Here is a 19,292-nt window from a genome sequence, read left to right as displayed (position 1 = left end):
TTTTTATTCCCTCTTATATACTATTTTGTTTCCTTTGTTCCAGTGGTATAAATTCTGACTTTTTAGGGGCCCTTATGTCTCTTCATGTATCAAAACCAAATTCCTTTTTTACTCCGAGTTTTTTTAGTTATTTATCTCAATTTTGGTTTATTTTGTATCATTTTGTCAATTTCTATTTCTACCAAATTCCTTGTTTTTTTCAATTTTATAAGTTATTTCAATCAATTTCCATTTTCTTCATATTGTTTTTTGACTTTTCACGTAGGTATTTTATTTTATTTGTTCCTGTGGTATAAATTCTGGTTTTTTGGGGGGGTACACGTCGTTCAGATGTCTCTTTACATATCAAAACCAAATTTGTTGTTTCTTTTCAATTTTTCAAGTTATTTCTATAAATTTTTGTCTTCTTTGTATTATTTTTTCATTTTCTACATATTCATTTCTATCAGATTATTTTCTATTTTATATAGTTTTGACTGTGTGCAGCTCATTTTTTCTCCATTTTGAATGGTACTATTCCAATACTTATGATATTCAAGGTGTGCACAATATTTTTACGCAATTTTTGTTATTTCACTTCAATATTTTTCACTTAACCTCAAATTTTTAGAGAAAAGTGGAAAAGCAAATTTATATTTATCTTAAATTTGATAATTTTTGCAAAAACAGTGAAAATTTAGTTTCTTTTGAAATACAATCCGAATTAGAAAAAAATCACAATTTTTCGCAAATATTGAAAAAAATGAGTCAAAAACTTCCATTAAGCCAAATTTTTGTTATTTTGCGTACGTTTCGTAATTTCCTTCAGGGTTGATTTCAATAAATTTCCTAAAGCCGGATATGGATCAATATTTATTTAAAAAAATGTACAAATCATTTAAACACACTGAACTTCGATTACAATTAATAAAAACACCTCACTAAGTATATTAAATAAATATTTATTAATCTAATTTGATTTGAATACATTGAATTTTTGTTTCTTAATAAGGCCTTCTAAAAACGCCCCCGAAAAGTACGGCCCTTTGTACTTTTTCGTAAATCATGTAGATAAACGGATGATTGCAAATGAACTGAGCAGGTTCTGCGGGTCTACTTGATCTGAAACTGAAAAACGTGGTAGCGGAAGCTACTTTCGTCCCCTCTTCCGTAACTTGAATTTTCGCTTTATGAATAGATCCCCCTAGAGTTACTTTAGTATCGGATAACATTGACAGATCGGAATCTTGGTCAAAAAGATCTCCTACTCCCATATATTGAAGAATCTACAGGAAAAATTTGAATCATACTTTTTCGTACGAACAAATATCTACATTTCAATATAATAACGAATCACCCTGTATATAGGAAGTTGTTATTAAGTGGAGGCTTAATACTAAAAAGTTTACGTACAAAAAGCTAAGTATATTACAGCAATAAAGCCCAAATACATAGTGTACATTAAAATTTTTGGATTTATAAGTTAAAATTGAGGTTAGGTACTTAGAAGGAAATTAACCACGAAACTACAAAAAGTATAAAATAAAAAGTTAATTTATTAACAAAAACTACATACCTCGATTTTCTTATTTCATTCTCATGATAGATTTTTCGACAACTCTGGTATTTATTGTTGAAATTTCGTAAAATACTATTTACATAAAATTTTATTGTCAATTTATTAAGATTCTTCGTTTTCTTTATAAACTAGTTAAGAAGAGAAGGAAAACCCGAAATATAATAAGAGAAAGAGAGAAGGATAAAGTTTCGAAATGGCTGATGCTATATCATATTCTATGCAAACAACAGTGTTGTCAAGCATTTTTGATGGGAGTTAAATTAGGGGAATAAATTTGTTTAAAATAGTGTGTACAAAATATTTTTCCAAAAAATATTAATAATTTAAATTGAATAAAAATAGATTTTTTATAAAATATCAGCTAATTATACAATTTTTCCTTGATATTCAAACAAAATTAATTATTCGTGCAAAATATCGAAGGAAATCTGATCGGGCAACACTGTCAAAAGGAAATAATCGTTGATGCATAAAACTTTTAACCAGAACTGAATATACGTTGAGAAAAGTTTTTTCTATACATACAATAAAACGTATTTATTCGAAATATGGGGGTAATGATATAATTTCCAATGTAAAATCGTTAAATATACCGGGGTAGTAAGAAATGATTTTTTAATATAATTTATTTTAATTTACGATTTTATAATTGAAGTAGATTGTTCTTTCAGTGTATTTTGCAATTTCTAACCTCATTTTCCACGTTTTTTTAGAAAAATTGAGGATTTTCGGGATTTAGGTATAATTTTTATAAAAAATTATCGTATTCATAAAAAAAAACGATTTTATTAAACTCCTAACATCGATTCGGCTTTATTCGGCGATCTCATTATACCGACGAATAAAACGGTGTGGCTTTTTTTATTGTAAATAAAATATATAAAAGTTCTGTTGCATATAAATCTTGTAACGGGTCCCTCGTATATTCTAAACCCTAGGAAAGCGGTGGCGCTGGACGATTGAGTTCCATTTTCGTCCACGTCTATTCTAGATTTGTGGATACCTTCACCTAAATACACCGATTGCGGAGAGAGGGAGCTGAAATCGGCGTTGGAATTGAACAGATTTTCCAAACCGATCGATCCTAAAATCTATCGATTCACTTTAAATCGCTTCAATCGATTAATCGAATTGTTCAGTTTAAACGAATAAATATACGGGGTCAGATCAAAGCATAATGTTAACAATAACATTTAATATATGAAAATAAATAGTATACGGGGGATAAACAAAAGATTCTATAATTAACAACACAATAATGACAAAAATAGAAGGTGATATATGAAAATAAATAGTATACGGGGATAAACAAAAGATTATATCAATAATAACAAAATAATGACGAAAATACGAGGTGGGCTATGAGTATACGGGGGCGAAAGAAAAGATTCTATCAATAAAAAGAAAATAATGAGGAAAACTCGAAGTGATAAATGGAAATAAATGGTATACAGAGGTAAGTCAAAAGATTTTATCAATAAAAGCAAAATAAAGAAGAAATATGGAAAAATAAATAGTATACGGGGGAAACACGAAAGATTTTATCAATATAAACAAAATCATAAATAAATTTGGAATTGATAAATGAAAATGAATGGTATACAGGGGTAAAACAAAAGATTCTATCAATGATAACCAAATAATGACGAAAATACGAGGTGGAATATGAAAATAAATAGTATACGGGGTTATCACAAAAGATCTTATCATAAAAACAAAGTAATGACGGGAATACGAAGTGATATATGAAAATAAATGGTATACGAGGTACTAACGAAAGATACTGTCAATAATTATTAAAAAATGTGAGAAATATATAATGATATATAGAAATAAATAGTTTTCATTGAACAATTCTTGTATAATAAAATAAAATTTGATTACATACCTTGAAAAAAAGCCCCCAAAATGAGTTTACCGAAAACCTCGAATGTTGATTTTGTTAAAGCACTTGACTGGGTATGAACGAACATGCAGTGAAAACAAGCCGAAATATATTATTTTCGGTTTTTTATTGCAATAAAAAAATAAGATATTTGATAAAAATTTATTACGAAAACTGGTTATAAACAAAATTTATGGCACTAACCATGAATATAAGTATAAATGATATGAAAATTAGAGAGACATAACCTTAAAAATGAGATTTTTACGATTGCGTTGGATGAAATCTGATATTCTAAGACGTTCGATTGAAAATGACGGACACCAAATGGAAAATTTCGAGAAAATAATTGTTTTCGCTTTTCCTTTACTGCAGGAGAGCTCGCGGACCACCGAAAAGAGTTTGCAAACAGTTTAAATGAGTTGGCGGTTCTTTAAAGGACTGTCGACTATCGAGAAGAGCTCGCGGACCGCCGAGAAGAGCTCGCGGACCGCCGAAAAGAGCTTGCAAACAGTTTTAAGAGTCTTGGGGTTCTTTAAAAGACTGTCGACTATCGAGAAGAGCTCGCGGACCATCGAGAAGAGCTCGCGGGCCGTTTAAAAGAGCTTGCAAACGGTTTAAAGAATCTCGGAGTTCTTTAAAAAACTGAAGACTATTGAAATGATCTTGCGGACCGCCGAAAAGAGCTTGCAAACAGTTTTAAGAGTCTTGGGGTTCTTTAAAAGACTGTCAACTATCGAGAAGAGCTCGCGGACCATCGAGAAGAGCTCGCGGACCATCGAGAAGAGCTCGCGGACCGCCGAAAAGAGCTTGCAAACAGTTTAAAGAGTCTTGGGTTTCTTTAAAAGACTGTCGACTATCGAGAAGAGCTCGCGGACCGTTGAAAAGAGCTTGCAAACAGTTTAAAGAGCCTCGGGGTTCTTTAAAAGACTGAAGACTATTGAAATGATCTTGCGGACTGTCGAGAAGAGCTCGCGGACCGTTGGAAAGAGCTTGCAAAGAGTTTAAATGAGGTCGCGGACATTTGAAAGAAATTGGCGATCGTCAATAAGATCTTATGGAACGTTATAATAAAAGAGCTTGCGGATCACCGAGAAGAGCTTGCGGACTGTTGAAATATTTTTCGGGTCGTGGAGAAGAGCTACTAGATTATTGTAATAATTATAAACGTACTAAAAATGGCGAATTTTCCTGAAATAAGTATTATTTGTTCGCTTCGGATAAATATTTGTTTGATATCGGTAAATTTACCGAATAACCGACAATAGACTAAAACTTAACGTTACGATTATGGTCAATTGGAAGCTGTATGAAAGTTAAATTTATAAAGATTGTATAAAGTTGGTGAAATTTTTTGTACGACGGTCATTTATTATTTGAGCGCCGCCCTAAATATGCCAACGAAAAGTACGGTATGCGTGTGATGATTATGAATGATATAAATGAAAGGTCGGTTGCATCTGAATTTAACGATTCCGTCGTCGTCTCCCAACATTCTGAAGGAGAAAAATGCGGTGGCGGCCGCCGCTTGCGAACCACGTTCGTTTATTTCGATCCTTGCTTTATGTATGCCTTCACCTAGCGACAACTTTTTCCTAGAGAGGCCGCTAAAGTCGGCGTTCGATTTGAATAGACTTCCCACACCCAAAGAATTCAAGATCTACCACAGAAGAAAAGTTTGTTAAGAGAAGTTAATGAGCGGAAAGAAGAAGAAGAAGAATATACTGGGTGTTTTATCGAGTTTTTTTTTTCTTAATATTTACATATCCACCTCCACCGAGACATGTTAATATCATGAATTTAGCGAAATTTTAATCAAACACCCTGTATATAAAAATTTTAAAATCGAGTGGAGAAATGGGAGGGAAGTTAGGATAGGGGTTGCTACAGGTTACGTCATCTGAAGGATTATTTTTTAACGATTTTTTTTAATTAATCACTCTGTATATATTTAGGAAATTAAGTGGAACTTTTTGAGACATTGGAGAGGTTTTATACATATATTAAATTTAGAAATTTCGTTATCAAATCATAGAAATTTGATTCTGTAAAAAGGTAACGCGATTGTAGAAAGGTAGCGCGTTAACGCGATCGTAAAAAGGTAGCGAATTAACGCGACTTTAAAAAGTTAGAGCATAGAAAAGGTAGCGCGTTATAGCGACCACAAAAAGGTAACGCATTAACGAGATCTTGAAAAGGTAGCGCGTTAACTTCATCATAAAAAGGTAGCGTATTTACGAGTTTGTAATTTGTTATTTCTCTCTTCATCGAATTAAAACCGAAAAAATGTCATCAAAGATATATAGAAATCGAAATTTTTCAACAAAGAATACGACATAGGGAAATATATAATGAAAAGGTAGCGCGATATTTCACAATAAGTATTGGAAAGAATATGCATTATTTCACAAAGGTAACGTTTTTTTAAATAGTATAAAAGGTACCGCCGTTTCAACAATTGAATTGATGTCGAAAACTACAAATTTTATAAAGGTACCGCAAAATGTAAAATATTGTATTTATAACAAAGAAAACGCTTTTTTTTTCTAATCAAATTGTGGTCTAAAAGCAAAAAAACCACAATAATAAAACAATGATGAAATCCAAAATAAGGAATAGATAACGCGCAACTTTATTTCCCAACGGGTAGCGCATTTTTAAAAATGTTGCGCCAACTATAAAATAAAGTGTTCAAAATTAAGGTAGCGCCGTTTCAAGAATCGAATTCACGTCAAAACAACAAATTTCAATAAAAAAAAAATGGTAAAAAAGAAAATCTAAAAATACGAAAGGTACCGCGTTATTTCAAACTATAAAATTACGTGTCCATAAGGAAGATAATGAGTTTCTACAAAAGGTAACGCGTTTTCAAATCAAAATAACTGTAAAAAATACTCCAAAATTACGTGTCCGTAAAAAGGGTAACGAGTTTCTACAAAAGGTAACGCGTTTTTCAATCAAAGTAACTAAAAAATACTCCAAAATTATTTGTTCGTAAAAAGGGTAACGAGTTTCTACAAATGGTAACGCATTTTTAAATCAAAATAACTGTAAAAAAATAGTCCAAAATTACGTGACCGTAAAAAGGGTAACGAGTTTCTACAAAAGGTAACGCATTTTTAAATCAAAATAACTGTAAAAAATACTCCAAAATTACGGGTAAATGGGTAACGAGTTTCTACAAAAAGTATCGTGTTTTTAAATAATAACTATAAAAAAATACTCCGCAATGAAGGTTGCGCCGTTTTAGGAATCAAATTCATGTTAAAATCCACAAATTTCAATAAAAAAAAATAACAAAGTTGTAAGAGTAATAAATATGCATGGAGCGCGTTTTTACAAAGTTACCGCAAACTAAAAAATTACGAGCCCGTAAAAAAGGGTAACGGGTTTCTACAAACGGTAACGCGTTTCTAAAAAAAGTTCCTATTTTCGAAAACAAACAGTTTTTTTTTTATATTAACATGTTAAAGCAAATCACCAACAAAAGCTACTAATAACCTGTGAAAACTTAGTGACAACGATTAATGTCCCCATAATAACACCGAAAAATACTTACAGGGGTCATTTCTAAAGTTGTCTCTAAACTAAACTTGGGAAAGGAAACTTGAACAGTCTTGGAAATGAGATTGTCGTTCTCGACGATGTTCTTGAAATTTTCCAAAGTCAAATTCTTCAAAGTGTTTTCAATGGCGTTTTGGGTGTCGGACCACGGCGGCAAAAGCACATACATACTTATATTATCGCCCTTGTAAGGCATTTCCAGTATATGCGCCCCCAAGGATTCAGACACATCTTCGAGAAAAAGAAAACCGACACAATAAATTTCAAAAATAAAAACAAAATTCAATGATATTACGAGGGGATCAACGAAATTAACGAGGTTAAAACGAAAAATTTAAACAGGAGATCGACATATGTGTGAAAAAACGTACTCACCATGTTTAAAAGTGCCTTCGACATGCATCATATCCACCATTATCTGTTTCGTTGGACTGACATAGAAAATTTCCGGTCTGGTGAACTCTTCTGGGAACTTATTCTCCCATAAACCTTTGAAGTAAGCAGCGTTCACCAAAACTAAGTTCGTAGCTGAATCTATAGTACCGGGGGGTATGAGATCCCTGATCATATGATGGGTGACATTTTCCACCCATTGGTTAATGCTGATTCGAGCTTGTTCAGGATTCGTTTTGAAATCTTTCATTTCGAGCTCGTCGTTGAAATCATCTAAAACGCACGTTTTCACCGGTACGTCGTTTTCCACGTATATTTTATTTGCGCTGGTGAATTCGTATGAAGCATTTTTGGCGAATAATTGAGTTGAAAATTTGTCTATTTTGTATGCGGCATATAAATCGGATTTTTCCTAAAAAAACTTGAATAAAACTTCCAATTTCTTCCAAAACGAGTGAAATTTTCGTCAAAAGTAACACAGAAATGATATCATATTACTTTTTTCAATCATGTTAACAAAATAACAATATTTGCACAAATCTATGCTTCTATTACTTTTAAAAGTTATGAATCACCCTATATACTGAATTTTTTATTTTAAAATATAATACTTCGTAAAATATTAATGTTTAGTACACTTTGAATGATTATAAACCGAAAAATTCACACACTTAATAAATCACTATAATAACTTATTGCCAATAAAATACGTCTATTTGAACTAATAAACACCCTGTACATTAGTTATTATTTAATATATCGGTCATATTTAAATGATTTAAGCCGATTATTTCGGAAAAACACTGTGTATATAAATTGAAATATATCTTGTTTACGTTTTAAAACAAAATGGTGGTTATGTCTTTAATTCTTCTTTTATAAAAATTGATTTTTCACAAGACACACTTCTTAATAATATTTTGTCTATGGTGTTTTATTTAATGGAATAATCACTTTTGAAAATAGCTCGAAGTTATAATTCACTAAATTTCGTAAAAAAATAATAACTATATAACAAAAATAGTAAATACAAACCTGATTCGCGTTAAGTCTAAGTACTTTCTTCAAATAATTCTCTGTCTGTCTGCCTGATAAGAAGTAGGCCATTAGCAAAGCGTGATACGTAGAATACGGCGAGAAAAATAAATTTTCATTAGGAAGAACTTTATTAACTGCGTGTAACAAAGCTAAAGAAAATTCCTGTTGTCCCGAATAAAGATCGAAATACCCTTTTCTATTGGGTTGATTACCGGCGTACGGGGGGAAACATTGTTGGACGGTTTCTTTGTAAAATACCGTCACCAATAAGGCTATCACGAAGGTTATCTTCATATCGGCTATAAAAACAAAAACACTCTTTATATTTTCAAAATAGCGACGTTCGCGTGCAAAAGTCCGCCCGTTACTGAGGTTAGAACAACGAAGAAAGTACGATCATGACCTACTTGGATATACTTTCTCGATGTATAAATTTACAGGGGCGTAATAAGGATATGTGATGACACTGTTACTATAGAAAGTGAAAATGTGGGTTTTTTTAACGAAGATACCGCGAACCATAAAATTACGTGTTAATAAAAAGGGTAATCAATTTCTACAAAGGTATCGCGTTTCTAAATAATAATAATAATAACTATAAAGGTAGCGCGTTATTTGAAAAAGGTGTCGCAAAATATTAAATTACTTGGAGGAACACGATCTAGGGATACAATGGGAGGCAAATACGACCAACGGACCTATCATAAGGTCTATGTACTTAACGGACCTTAACCGCCCACGTATCTACTATAAAATTACGAGTCTCAAAAAGGGTAACGAGTTTCTAAAAAGGTAACGCGTTTCTAAAAAAATTCTGTTACGGATTAATGATGAATAAGACACAACGATTTTTTAAATTCTATTCAATTGTATAAAATGTGCATCAAATTATTATTTCAATGTCTATTTAACACGATAATGAATAGCATGTCGAGGTTATAGTTTCATTATGCACTAAATATTCAGCTTTAGTAATATTTGTTGTTAATGCATTATGAAATCACGTAATTTCCCTCTCATAAAACTGTTTCGAAACATAAAAAATTAAAATCAATGTCGGTAATTTTATAAATTGATATAATGTTCAATTTCCTTTTTGTTTTATAACAAAGAAAACACTTTTTCCACAAAAATATCTGTTATTCTTCTTTTTCTCGTAATTTTGCCTTTGCCTATATGCTTACGCGGCTTCGATCTATTTAAACTACATCAATCAATTACTAAAGAATAGAAACGACATTTATTACAAATAGGCAACGTTGTAAACTGGAATGAAACATTTGAATCATATGTTCCAGAGACACCTGCAGATTCGTTTTATTAATAAAAAAGTGTTGACAATCTTATTTAAAATGTATGATATATTTAAAACGTTTTAATAGATTCACATTAAAAATTTAATAAAATGTTCTGAAAAATATTATGCAACACCCATTACACGTGTGTATTACTTCGCGTCAGTTGAATCACCATTCAATATTTCTTAATAAAACAGTTATGCAACACTAATTACATGATAAACGTAAAGTTTATTTTTTAAAATCTTAATACTTTTTTTTAAATAAATCAAATTAAATCTTTTGAGTATTTAATATAAACAGTGTATAATTATTTAGGTATTTGATGTAAAAATGAAAGAAATCTAAAAGTAATATTCAGTAAATATCGTTGAAAATCATGTAGTAAAAGTTATGTATATACGTACAAGAAAAGTGGCAACAACGTAACCATGTTGAATGTTTATTTCAAAATTATTATTTATAATTTAAAAGTTATGAAAATGATTTTTCTGGCTGTTGAATATCGTTTTAAAAATTGTTTAGTCAATTTTAATGATGAATTACGCCATCATTCATTGCGTTTTTCTTTGGTTATTAACCTTGAACGAAGTTCAGATATGTTTTTATCATATCAGTTATTGAATTGAGATACATAATTATAAAATCTTACCTTTTTAATTTGAACAATTGATAAAACACTAACGATTCACAAAAATACTGTATAAAATTAGTTGTTTGTTCACTATTCACTACAACATACCTTGAATAACCGACTAACGTGACTAAGTTGAATAAACAGGTTTTAAGCGCTTACAATCCTTTCAAAGACAAAGAAGTAAGAAGTATAGAGAAGGAACAGGTTGTTGTAATATATAACTCATGTTTTTTTTTAAATATTTTTTCAAACATTCATCTCATATATGTATGTAATATTTTTTCACTATTTTAACACTACACTTTGTTTCTATATCATTTTTGGAATATTAAATTATTATAGGACTAATGTTGAGAAATCATCCCTTTCGTTTCTTACTTCTTTATAACTCAATTCTTATTAAAAGTTATTTTAGAAAATGAGGGATTCTCTGTGGTTTCTCATTATTTTTCACTGTTAAGAATTGTTAGTTAACAATAGTATATTAATTGATTTTACAATTAATACGGATAATTAAATCCCATAGAGGATTATATTTTATTTATTTCACATTTTATTTTCATTTTACATTACAAAAATTGTAAAAAAAATATGGCACTATTCCTAAGGCAATTTCGGTATTATAATAATTTTTTTATATCGAATGTATTTAAAATTATGTATATATATGGCACTGGGGTTCACAAAAAAATATAAATCTTGATTTTGAGATAATTGAGGTTATGTACATAAAAAAATAACGTATTATGGCTATTTTTCAGGTTATGTATTAATTGTGGGCGATTCAAAATATTTTGTTTCGCAATTTTGTCAATATTGAAAGTTTTTTGTTCAATTAAGTACATTGATAATATTTAATTTGTGTCTGGACGATGTACCGGGTGTCTACAAGAAGTACTGTAGGAGAAGAACATTCAATAATTTTTTTTTCGAAAATTTTGGGGTGTAACTGGAGTAAGTTGTAGATTGTTTACAAGTTTCAGTTAACCTTTTTTTGATAAGAATTGTCGTTTTGCCGCAAATCGCGCAAATTTATTTCCCCATAACATTTTCGCTCGAAAAGTTCGATTTAGAACAAAAAATCCCATTATCCACTAATTTTGGAAAAAATCGATTTATTATTGTACCAGAAAAAAATTAAAAGAAACAAAAATAAAACAATTACTTGCGTTTTTAAAAAAATTTTGAGGTTATGTAAAAAAAATAATTCATGTAAATTGTAGATTTTCTGATTCTCTATAACTTCTTTATAAACATTTTTTTGATGGGAAGTCTCGTTTTGCCGTAAATGGCGTGAATCCATTTCCCCATAACATCTTTTTTTTTTAAATTTGCTATATTTTTCAAACGACTCGGTATATTCCAAAATAAAAAATGGTGTTCCATTAAGGACAAAAAACTCTACCTTTTCACTTATTTTGACAAAAATCTATACATTATTGTACCAGAAAAAAAATAAACAGTGCAAAAAAGTCGATTATTTGCGTTTTTCTCGGAAATTTTGAGGTTATGTAAGAAACAAACTAATTTAAATTGTAGATTTTGGAAGTCCCTACAACTTTTATTGTCAATATTTTTCAATAAATTGTCTCATTTCACCGTAATTTACGTAATACCATTTCCCCATAAAATCTTTTTTTTAAAATTTGCTATATTTTTCAAACGACTCGGTATTTTCAAAAATAAAAAATAGCGTTCCATTAAGGACAAAAAACTCTACCTTTTCACTAATTTTTACAAAAATCTATACATTATTGTACCAGAGAAAAAATAAAAAGACCAAAAAACTCGATTAATTGCATTTTTTTTCGGAAGTTTTGAGGTTATGTAAAAAAATATACTAGAATAAATTGTAGATTTTTCAATTCCCTACAACTTTTATTATCAAGATTTTTCGATAAATTGTCTCGATTCACCGTAATTTACGTAATACCATTTCCCCATAACATCTTTTTTTAAAATTTGCTATATTTTTCAAATGACTCGGTATATTCCAAAATAAAAAATGGTGTTCCATTAAGGACAAAAAACTCTACCTTTTCACTAATTTTGACAAAAATCTATACATTATTGTACCAGAAAAAAAATAAACAGTGCAAAAAAGTCGATTATTTGCGTTTTTCTCGGAAATTTTGAGGTTATGTAAGAAACAAACTAATTTAAATTGTAGATTTTGGAAGTCCCTACAACTTTTATTGTCAATATTTTTCAATAAATTGTCTCATTTCACCGTAATTTACGTAATACCATTTCCCCATAAAATCTTTTTTTTAAAATTTGCTATATTTTTCAAACGACTCGGTATTTTCAAAAATAAAAAATAGCGTTCCATTAAGGACAAAAAACTCTACCTTTTCACTAATTTTTACAAAAATCTATACATTATTGTACCAGAGAAAAAATAAAAAGACCAAAAAACTCGATTAATTGCATTTTTTTTCGGAAGTTTTGAGGTTATGTAAAAAAATATACTAGAATAAATTGTAGATTTTTCAATTCCCTACAACTTTTATTATCAAGATTTTTCGATAAATTGTCTCGATTCACCGTAATTTACGTAATACCATTTCCCCATAACATCTTTTTTTAAAATTTGCTATATTTTTCAAATGACTCGGTATATTCCAAAATAAAAAATGGTGTTCCATTAAGGACAAAAAACTCTACCTTTTCACTAATTTTGACAAAAATCTATATATTATTGTACCAGAAAAAAAATAAAAAGTCCAAAAAACTCGATTATTTGCATTTTTTTCGGAAATTTTGAGGTTATGTAAAAAAATTAACGAATGTAAATTGTAGATCTCTCAATTCCCTACAACTTTTATTATCAATATTTTTCGATAAATTGTCTCATTTCACCGTAATTTACGTAATACCATTTCCCCATAACATCTTTTTTTTAAATTTGCTATATTTTTCAAACCACTTGGTATTTTCTAAAATAAAAAATGAGGTTCTATTAAGGACTTAAATCTCTACCTTTCCATCAATTTTGAAAAAAATCCATGTATTTTTAGGCCAGAAAAAAATTAAATACCAGGAAAAACCGAATTATTTTCAAAAATTTTTAGGTTATGTTAGAAATTATCGAACATAAATCGTATATTTCTCATCCCCCCACAACTTTTATTCTTCTTCTATCAATCTAAGACGAAAATTTACACCCTTTCCAAATTATGCTTCATTACTACCAATACTACCATTTCCCATAATAAAATCAACGAAGATTACGAAAAATTTTCGTCACATCTCAAATCACCCACAATAAATAAATAATTTTGACTAAATTGCTCTCGCCAACACATTTGTCACTAGATAAAAAACAAATATAACCTAAAAATAATGTCTATTTACAATTTTTGCTAATTCCGAAAAGGAGGCAGCGCCACGTACGTTTGATTACCGTTATCCGATTTGAGTTCTTTCAATCGTCCATCATCGTGATAAGTCGTGTCGTTCTTCGGCGATCCGTTCTCGTACCAATCCGGCGATTGGTTCAAAGCAGCGGTGTGATCGACGTATTCTATCTTAACTCCAATCGAATTCTCGTCGGTAGTGGGGGAATGCGTCTGCAGCATCGAGTATTCCCTACCCAGGGGCGGACTCGGGTTGTTAACCGAAGCCGTGGCATATTCGTGGGATCGTATGGGTGCGCTAAATAACTGATTTTCATGGGAATTTAGCATGTAAGAGTAGCTGTTTTGCGTCGAGCCGAAACTCGAGTAAGAAGCCGGCGATCCGTACGTAGAATAAGATCCCGACGTGCTATTTAGGAGATTCAAATGTGGGCTCAATTCGTAGGACTGGTAGCTCCAAGAATCCGCCGGAGCCGACGCGTTTAAGGTGTTTGATTGCGTGAATGGTATGGTGTTGTTGAAATTCGTGGCGATGTTCGGGCTCGGCGAGGCCGAGCTGATGTATCCGGTTTTCCGGGGCGGTTCGCGCTTGCGCCATTTCGCTCGTCTGTTTTGAAACCAAACTTGTACGCGGGATTCGCTGAGGTTCAATTTAAGGGCTAGTTCTTCCCGCGCGAACACGTCCGGGTATGGTGCTCTCTCGAACGCTCTTTCTAGTTCTTCCAGCTGGAATGCGGTGAAGGTTGTTCTGAAAAAATAATCGTAATTGATGAAAAATTGACATTAGTTCAGTATTTTGTGATGTTTCGTATTATTTTATCATATATTATCATAAAATATATCAATATTTACATTTTTTTTCACAAATTTTGAGGTTATGTGTGGAATAATTGGTTTAAATCGTAGATTTCTTAATTTTCTACAACTTTTGTTTCACACATTTTTCCATGGGAAGTCTAGTTTTGCCGTAATTCGCGTAATTCTAATTCCCCATAACATTTTTTTTTAGAAAAACCGCATTATCTTTCGAACGAATCGGTGTTTTTCAAAATAAAAAATTTGGTTGGATTCAGGACATAAAACACCACTGTTTTAAAAATTTTGAAGAGGTTTCATAATTTTTTTTGTAAGAAAAAAAATTTAAATCGGAAAAATTACGAATTTTTACATTTTTTTTCAGTAATTTTGAGGTTATGTGTGGAATAATTGGTTTAAATTGTAGATTTCTTAATTTTCTACAACTTTTGTTTCACACATTTTTTCATGGGAAGTCTAGTTTTGCCGTAATTCGCGTAATTCTAATTCCCCATAACATTTTTTTTTAGAAAAACCGCATTATCTTTCGAACGAATCGGTGATTTTCAAAATAAAAAATTTGGTTGGATTCAGGACATAAAACACCACTGTTTTAAAAATTTTGAAGAGGTTTCATAATTTTTTTTGTAAGAAAAAAAATTTAAATCGGAAAAATTACGAATTTATACATCTTTTTTCGGTAATTTTGAGGTTATGTGTGAAATAATTGGTTTGAATTGTAGGTTTTTCAATTTTTTACAACTTTTGTTTCACACATTTTTCCATGGGAAGTCTAGTTTTGCCGTAATTCGCGTAATTCTAATTCCCCATAACATTTTTTTTTAGAAAAACCGCATTATCTTTCGAACGAATCGGTGATTTTCAAAATAAAAAATTTGGTTGGATTCAGGACATAAAACACCACTGTTTTAAAAATTTTGAAGAGGTTTCATAATTTTTTTTGTAAGAAAAAAAATTTAAATCGGAAAAATTACGAATTTTTACATTTTTTTTCAGTAATTTTGAGGTTATGTGTGGAATAATTGGTTTAAATTGTAGGATTTTCAATTTTCTACAACTTTTGTTTCACACATTTTTCCATGGGAAGTCTAATTTAGCCGCAATTCGCGTAATTCTAATTTCTCATAACATTTTTTTTAGAAACAAAAATTCGATTGTTTGAAATTTTATCCCTTAGTTAAATATTGTTAAAAAATCTGTCAACACTGGAAGATAAATATTTAGGTCAAATTGTTCCATGGTATTAGTTCCGTGAATAAGTGATGTATGACATAAAGTCTAACCATAGACAAAGCCAAAATATAGAGTTGAGAATATATATTATTTCTCGAGGTGTCTTAGACATTACACAAATGAGTCCATTTATTACTTCGACGTGTATGTCTTGTAGTACTGATTTGCATAATTATGTCAATTGGAATTGAAATAAAAAAGCGATTTTTATCTATTTTCACATTCAATTGATTTTCATTAAGTGACTCAATTTAATATATACGCCAGTTGGGTATGTACTGGCGTCAGTTGTTTCGATTTTATTACGTGTTATTAGGCACGTGGTCATTCTTCTTTTTTTAGGGCATAAATTATCACTAAACATGGTCAACACCAAAATGTGAATTACATCAATTTTTTTTTATAAAAAAAGGAAAACTTTGCGCTTAAAATCACCTAAAAAGTGATCTATGAATTATTAGAAACAAAGTTAAACTTCATTGGATCTAAACGAGACATTTGATTCACTTTAAATCAAACAAGCATTATAATATACAGGGTATTCATAAAATAACATAAAATGCTAATATTTCAATTTAATTAATAACACCCTGTAAACTGAATCGTTCACAGACAAGAATTTTTACGAACATAACAATGTTGCCAAATCATTTCTGAACATTTTCTTCTTTTTTTCATTGAGATATCTTAAATTTTTAAAGAAATTTAGGCGCTTTATAAAAATCAAAATGGAAGTTGGACTGAATAAATTGGGACTTGAGCAAAATCTCATTTTCTCCAAAACCCTTTGACCGATTTTAGGATTCTTTTTTTTATATTATAGCTTGATTCATCAGGAATTTAATCATTTTGATTTCGTTCTCAGTTACGTCGTTTTTATTTATATACAGAGATGAATAAAAATAATGTCTAAGAATGAATAAACTTTCATTTCGAACACCCTGTAAACTGAATCGTTCACAGACAAGAATTTTTACGAACATACCAATGTTGCCACATCATTTCTGAACATTTTTTTCTTTTTTTCATTGAGATATCTTAATTTTTAAAGAAATTACAGCACTTTATAAAAATCAAAATAGAAGTTGGACTGAATAAATTGGGACTTGAGCAAAATCTCATTTTCTCCAAAACCCTTTGACCGATTTTAGGATTCTTTTTTTTATATTAAAGCTTGATTCATCAGGAATTCAATCGTCTCGATTTCGTTCTTAGTTACGTCGTTTTTTATTATATACAGAGATGAATAAAAATAATGTACAAGAATGAATAAGCTTTCATTTCGAACACTCTGTAAACTGAATCGTTCATAGACGAGAATTTTTACGGGAATACCAATGTTGCCAAATCACTTCTGAACATTTTCTTCTTTTTTTCATTGAGATATCTTAATTTTTAAAGAAATTTCAGCACTTTATAAAAATCAAAATGGAAGTTGGACTGAATAAATTGGGACTTGAACAAAATCTCATTTTCTCCAAAACCTTTTGACCGATTTTAGGATTCTTTTTTTTATATTAAAGCTTGATTCATCACGAATTCAATCATCTCAATTTCGTTCTTAGTTACGTCCTTTCTTATTATATACAGAGGTGAATAAAAATAATGTCCAAGAATGAATAAGCTTTCTTTTGAAACACCCTGTAAACTGAATCGTTCATAGACGAGAATTTTTACGGGAATACCAATGTTGCCAAATCACTTCTGAACATTTTCTTCTTTTTTTCATTGAGATATCTTAATTTTTAAAGAAATTACAGCACTTTATAAAAATCAAAATGGAAGTTGGACTGAATAAATTGGGAGTTGAACAAAATCTCATTTTCTCAAAAACCCTTCGACCGATTTTAGGATTCTTTTTTTTACATTAAAGCTTGATTAATCAGGAATTCAATCATCTCAATTTCGTTCTCAGTTACGTCGTTTCTTATTATATACAGAGATGAATAAAAATAATGTCCAAGAATGAATAAGCTTTCATTTCGAACACCCTGTAAACTGAATCATTCACAGACAAGAATTTTTACGAACATAACAATGTTGCCACATCATTTCTGAACATTTTTTTCTTTTTTTCATTGAGATATCTCAATTTTTAGAGAAATTACAGCATCGGATATGTAACCATCCATTTTATCCATAGTACCAGGTCAGTTATCTAAATTTAAGATGCGTAACTTTCTCCTAACAATAAACAACAAAAACTCACCTCGTTTTTTTCTTCTTCACTCCACTCTCATTCTTCTTCTTATCGTTCTTCTTAGTACCAGCACTTTGCGTACTACCAATTTCACTCGAACTCAAATTCTGTGATTGCAATAAAACCACTTCTTCGTTTTTCCTTTTACCACCGTTGGGGCCCTCGATACCCTGCGTATACAGCCCATTCAAGTCCTGATGATGTATTGGAGATCCTTCCAGCTTCCTCGTCGTCTCTTTGTAATCCATCGGAGATCCAATTGTCCCGAACATGTCGTGTTGTTGTTGTTGCAGCCCCAGCATAACTTGAATCGAATGCACGTTCAGATTATCCTGATTTTTATTGAGTAAAGTCGATGATAGCGAAGGTAAAGGTTGATTATTGAAATCATTGAAAGATTGTTCGTCAAATGGCGCGCCACCTTCCATTATTTTAATTGATGTTATGTCAATTATCTAATCAAACAATTGCTAAGAGTTTCACTTAAATGGATAAACTGACTTCTGACATGATCATTTTAGTCAATTTATATTTAACGAGCTCAATTGGCACTCGGGATTACGACCAATCGCGACGTTGTGTACTAAATCGCCATTGGTTTCGGTAGAGGAGGGGTGTGGCTTCGAGTTCGGTTTAGGGCGTAGGGGTTCGTTCGAGATAAGGGCTCCGCAGGTTCTATTGTTGCTCTTTGTTGTCGGGGTATTTGATGCTGGTCACGTGGATTTACGAAGATGTGGGCTTATATTAATTGATATTTTTCTTGTGGGAATCTCGATGTTGGATCGTTTTTATTCTATTTGTTTCCAACGGTACACATCGCAATGATTTGTTGAATGAAAATTTTTAGATTCATATTAATGGCTGTAATTTCTTTTAAAGTTGATATATCGTCATGAATTGATAAAAAAAATGTTCAGAAATGATGTGGCAACATTGGTATGTTCGTAAAAATTCTCGACTATGAACGATTCAGTTTACAGGGTGTTCGAAAGGAAAGCTTATTCATTCTTGTACATTATTTTTATTTATCTCTGTATATAATTAGAAACGACGTAACTGAGAACGAAATTGAGATGATTGAATTCCTGATGAATCAAGCTATAATATAAAAAAAAGAATCCTAAAATCGGTCAAAGGGTTTTGGAGAAAATGAGATTTTGCTCAAGTCCCAATTTATTCAGTCCAACTTCCATTTTGATTTTTATAAAGTGCTGTAATTTCTCTAAAAATTGAGATATCTCATTGAAAAAAAGAAAAAAATGTTCAGAAATGATGTGGCAACATTGGTATGTTAGTTAAAATTCTCATATA

General features: G+C 30.7%; 2 protein-coding genes across 4 annotated transcripts; both read right to left on the bottom strand.

Moving 5' to 3' along the window:
• Positions 1-834: 834 nt before the first annotated feature.
• Positions 835-10,559, bottom strand: LOC130898881 (serine protease inhibitor 88Ea-like). 3 transcript variants are annotated; one of them, XM_057808472.1, is made up of 5 exons: positions 10,389-10,557; positions 8,436-8,737; positions 7,383-7,812; positions 7,003-7,238; positions 835-1,265 (listed from the first exon to the last, which is right to left on the bottom strand). In XM_057808472.1, the coding sequence occupies exons 2-5, from the start codon at positions 8,730-8,732 to the stop codon at positions 984-986; spliced, it is 1,245 nt and encodes a 414-aa protein (XP_057664455.1). In that variant the 5' UTR covers positions 8,733-8,737; positions 10,389-10,557; the 3' UTR covers positions 835-983. The 3 variants fall into 3 exon arrangements, with proteins under 3 accessions (XP_057664455.1, XP_057664453.1, XP_057664454.1); XM_057808470.1 differs by lacking the exon at positions 835-1,265 and adding an exon at positions 2,317-2,649; XM_057808471.1 differs by lacking the exon at positions 835-1,265 and adding an exon at positions 3,592-5,103 and having other exon boundaries at positions 10,389-10,559.
• A 339-nt stretch (positions 10,560-10,898) lies between these two features.
• LOC130898883 (retinal homeobox protein Rx-A) lies at positions 10,899-18,482 on the bottom strand. The gene is made up of 2 exons (XM_057808473.1): positions 17,991-18,482; positions 10,899-14,480 (listed from the first exon to the last, which is right to left on the bottom strand). Exons 1-2 carry the CDS (start codon positions 18,407-18,409, stop codon positions 13,739-13,741), a joined length of 1,161 nt encoding a protein of 386 aa, XP_057664456.1. The 5' UTR covers positions 18,410-18,482; the 3' UTR covers positions 10,899-13,738.
• Between the last annotated feature and the right edge of the window lie 810 nt (positions 18,483-19,292).

Source organism: Diorhabda carinulata, chromosome 10, assembly GCF_026250575.1.
Source record: "Diorhabda carinulata isolate Delta chromosome 10, icDioCari1.1, whole genome shotgun sequence".
NCBI lineage: Eukaryota > Metazoa > Arthropoda > Insecta > Coleoptera > Chrysomelidae > Diorhabda > Diorhabda carinulata.
Note: the sequence above shows the minus strand (reverse complement) of the source record. Positions and strands in the feature narration are given on the sequence as shown.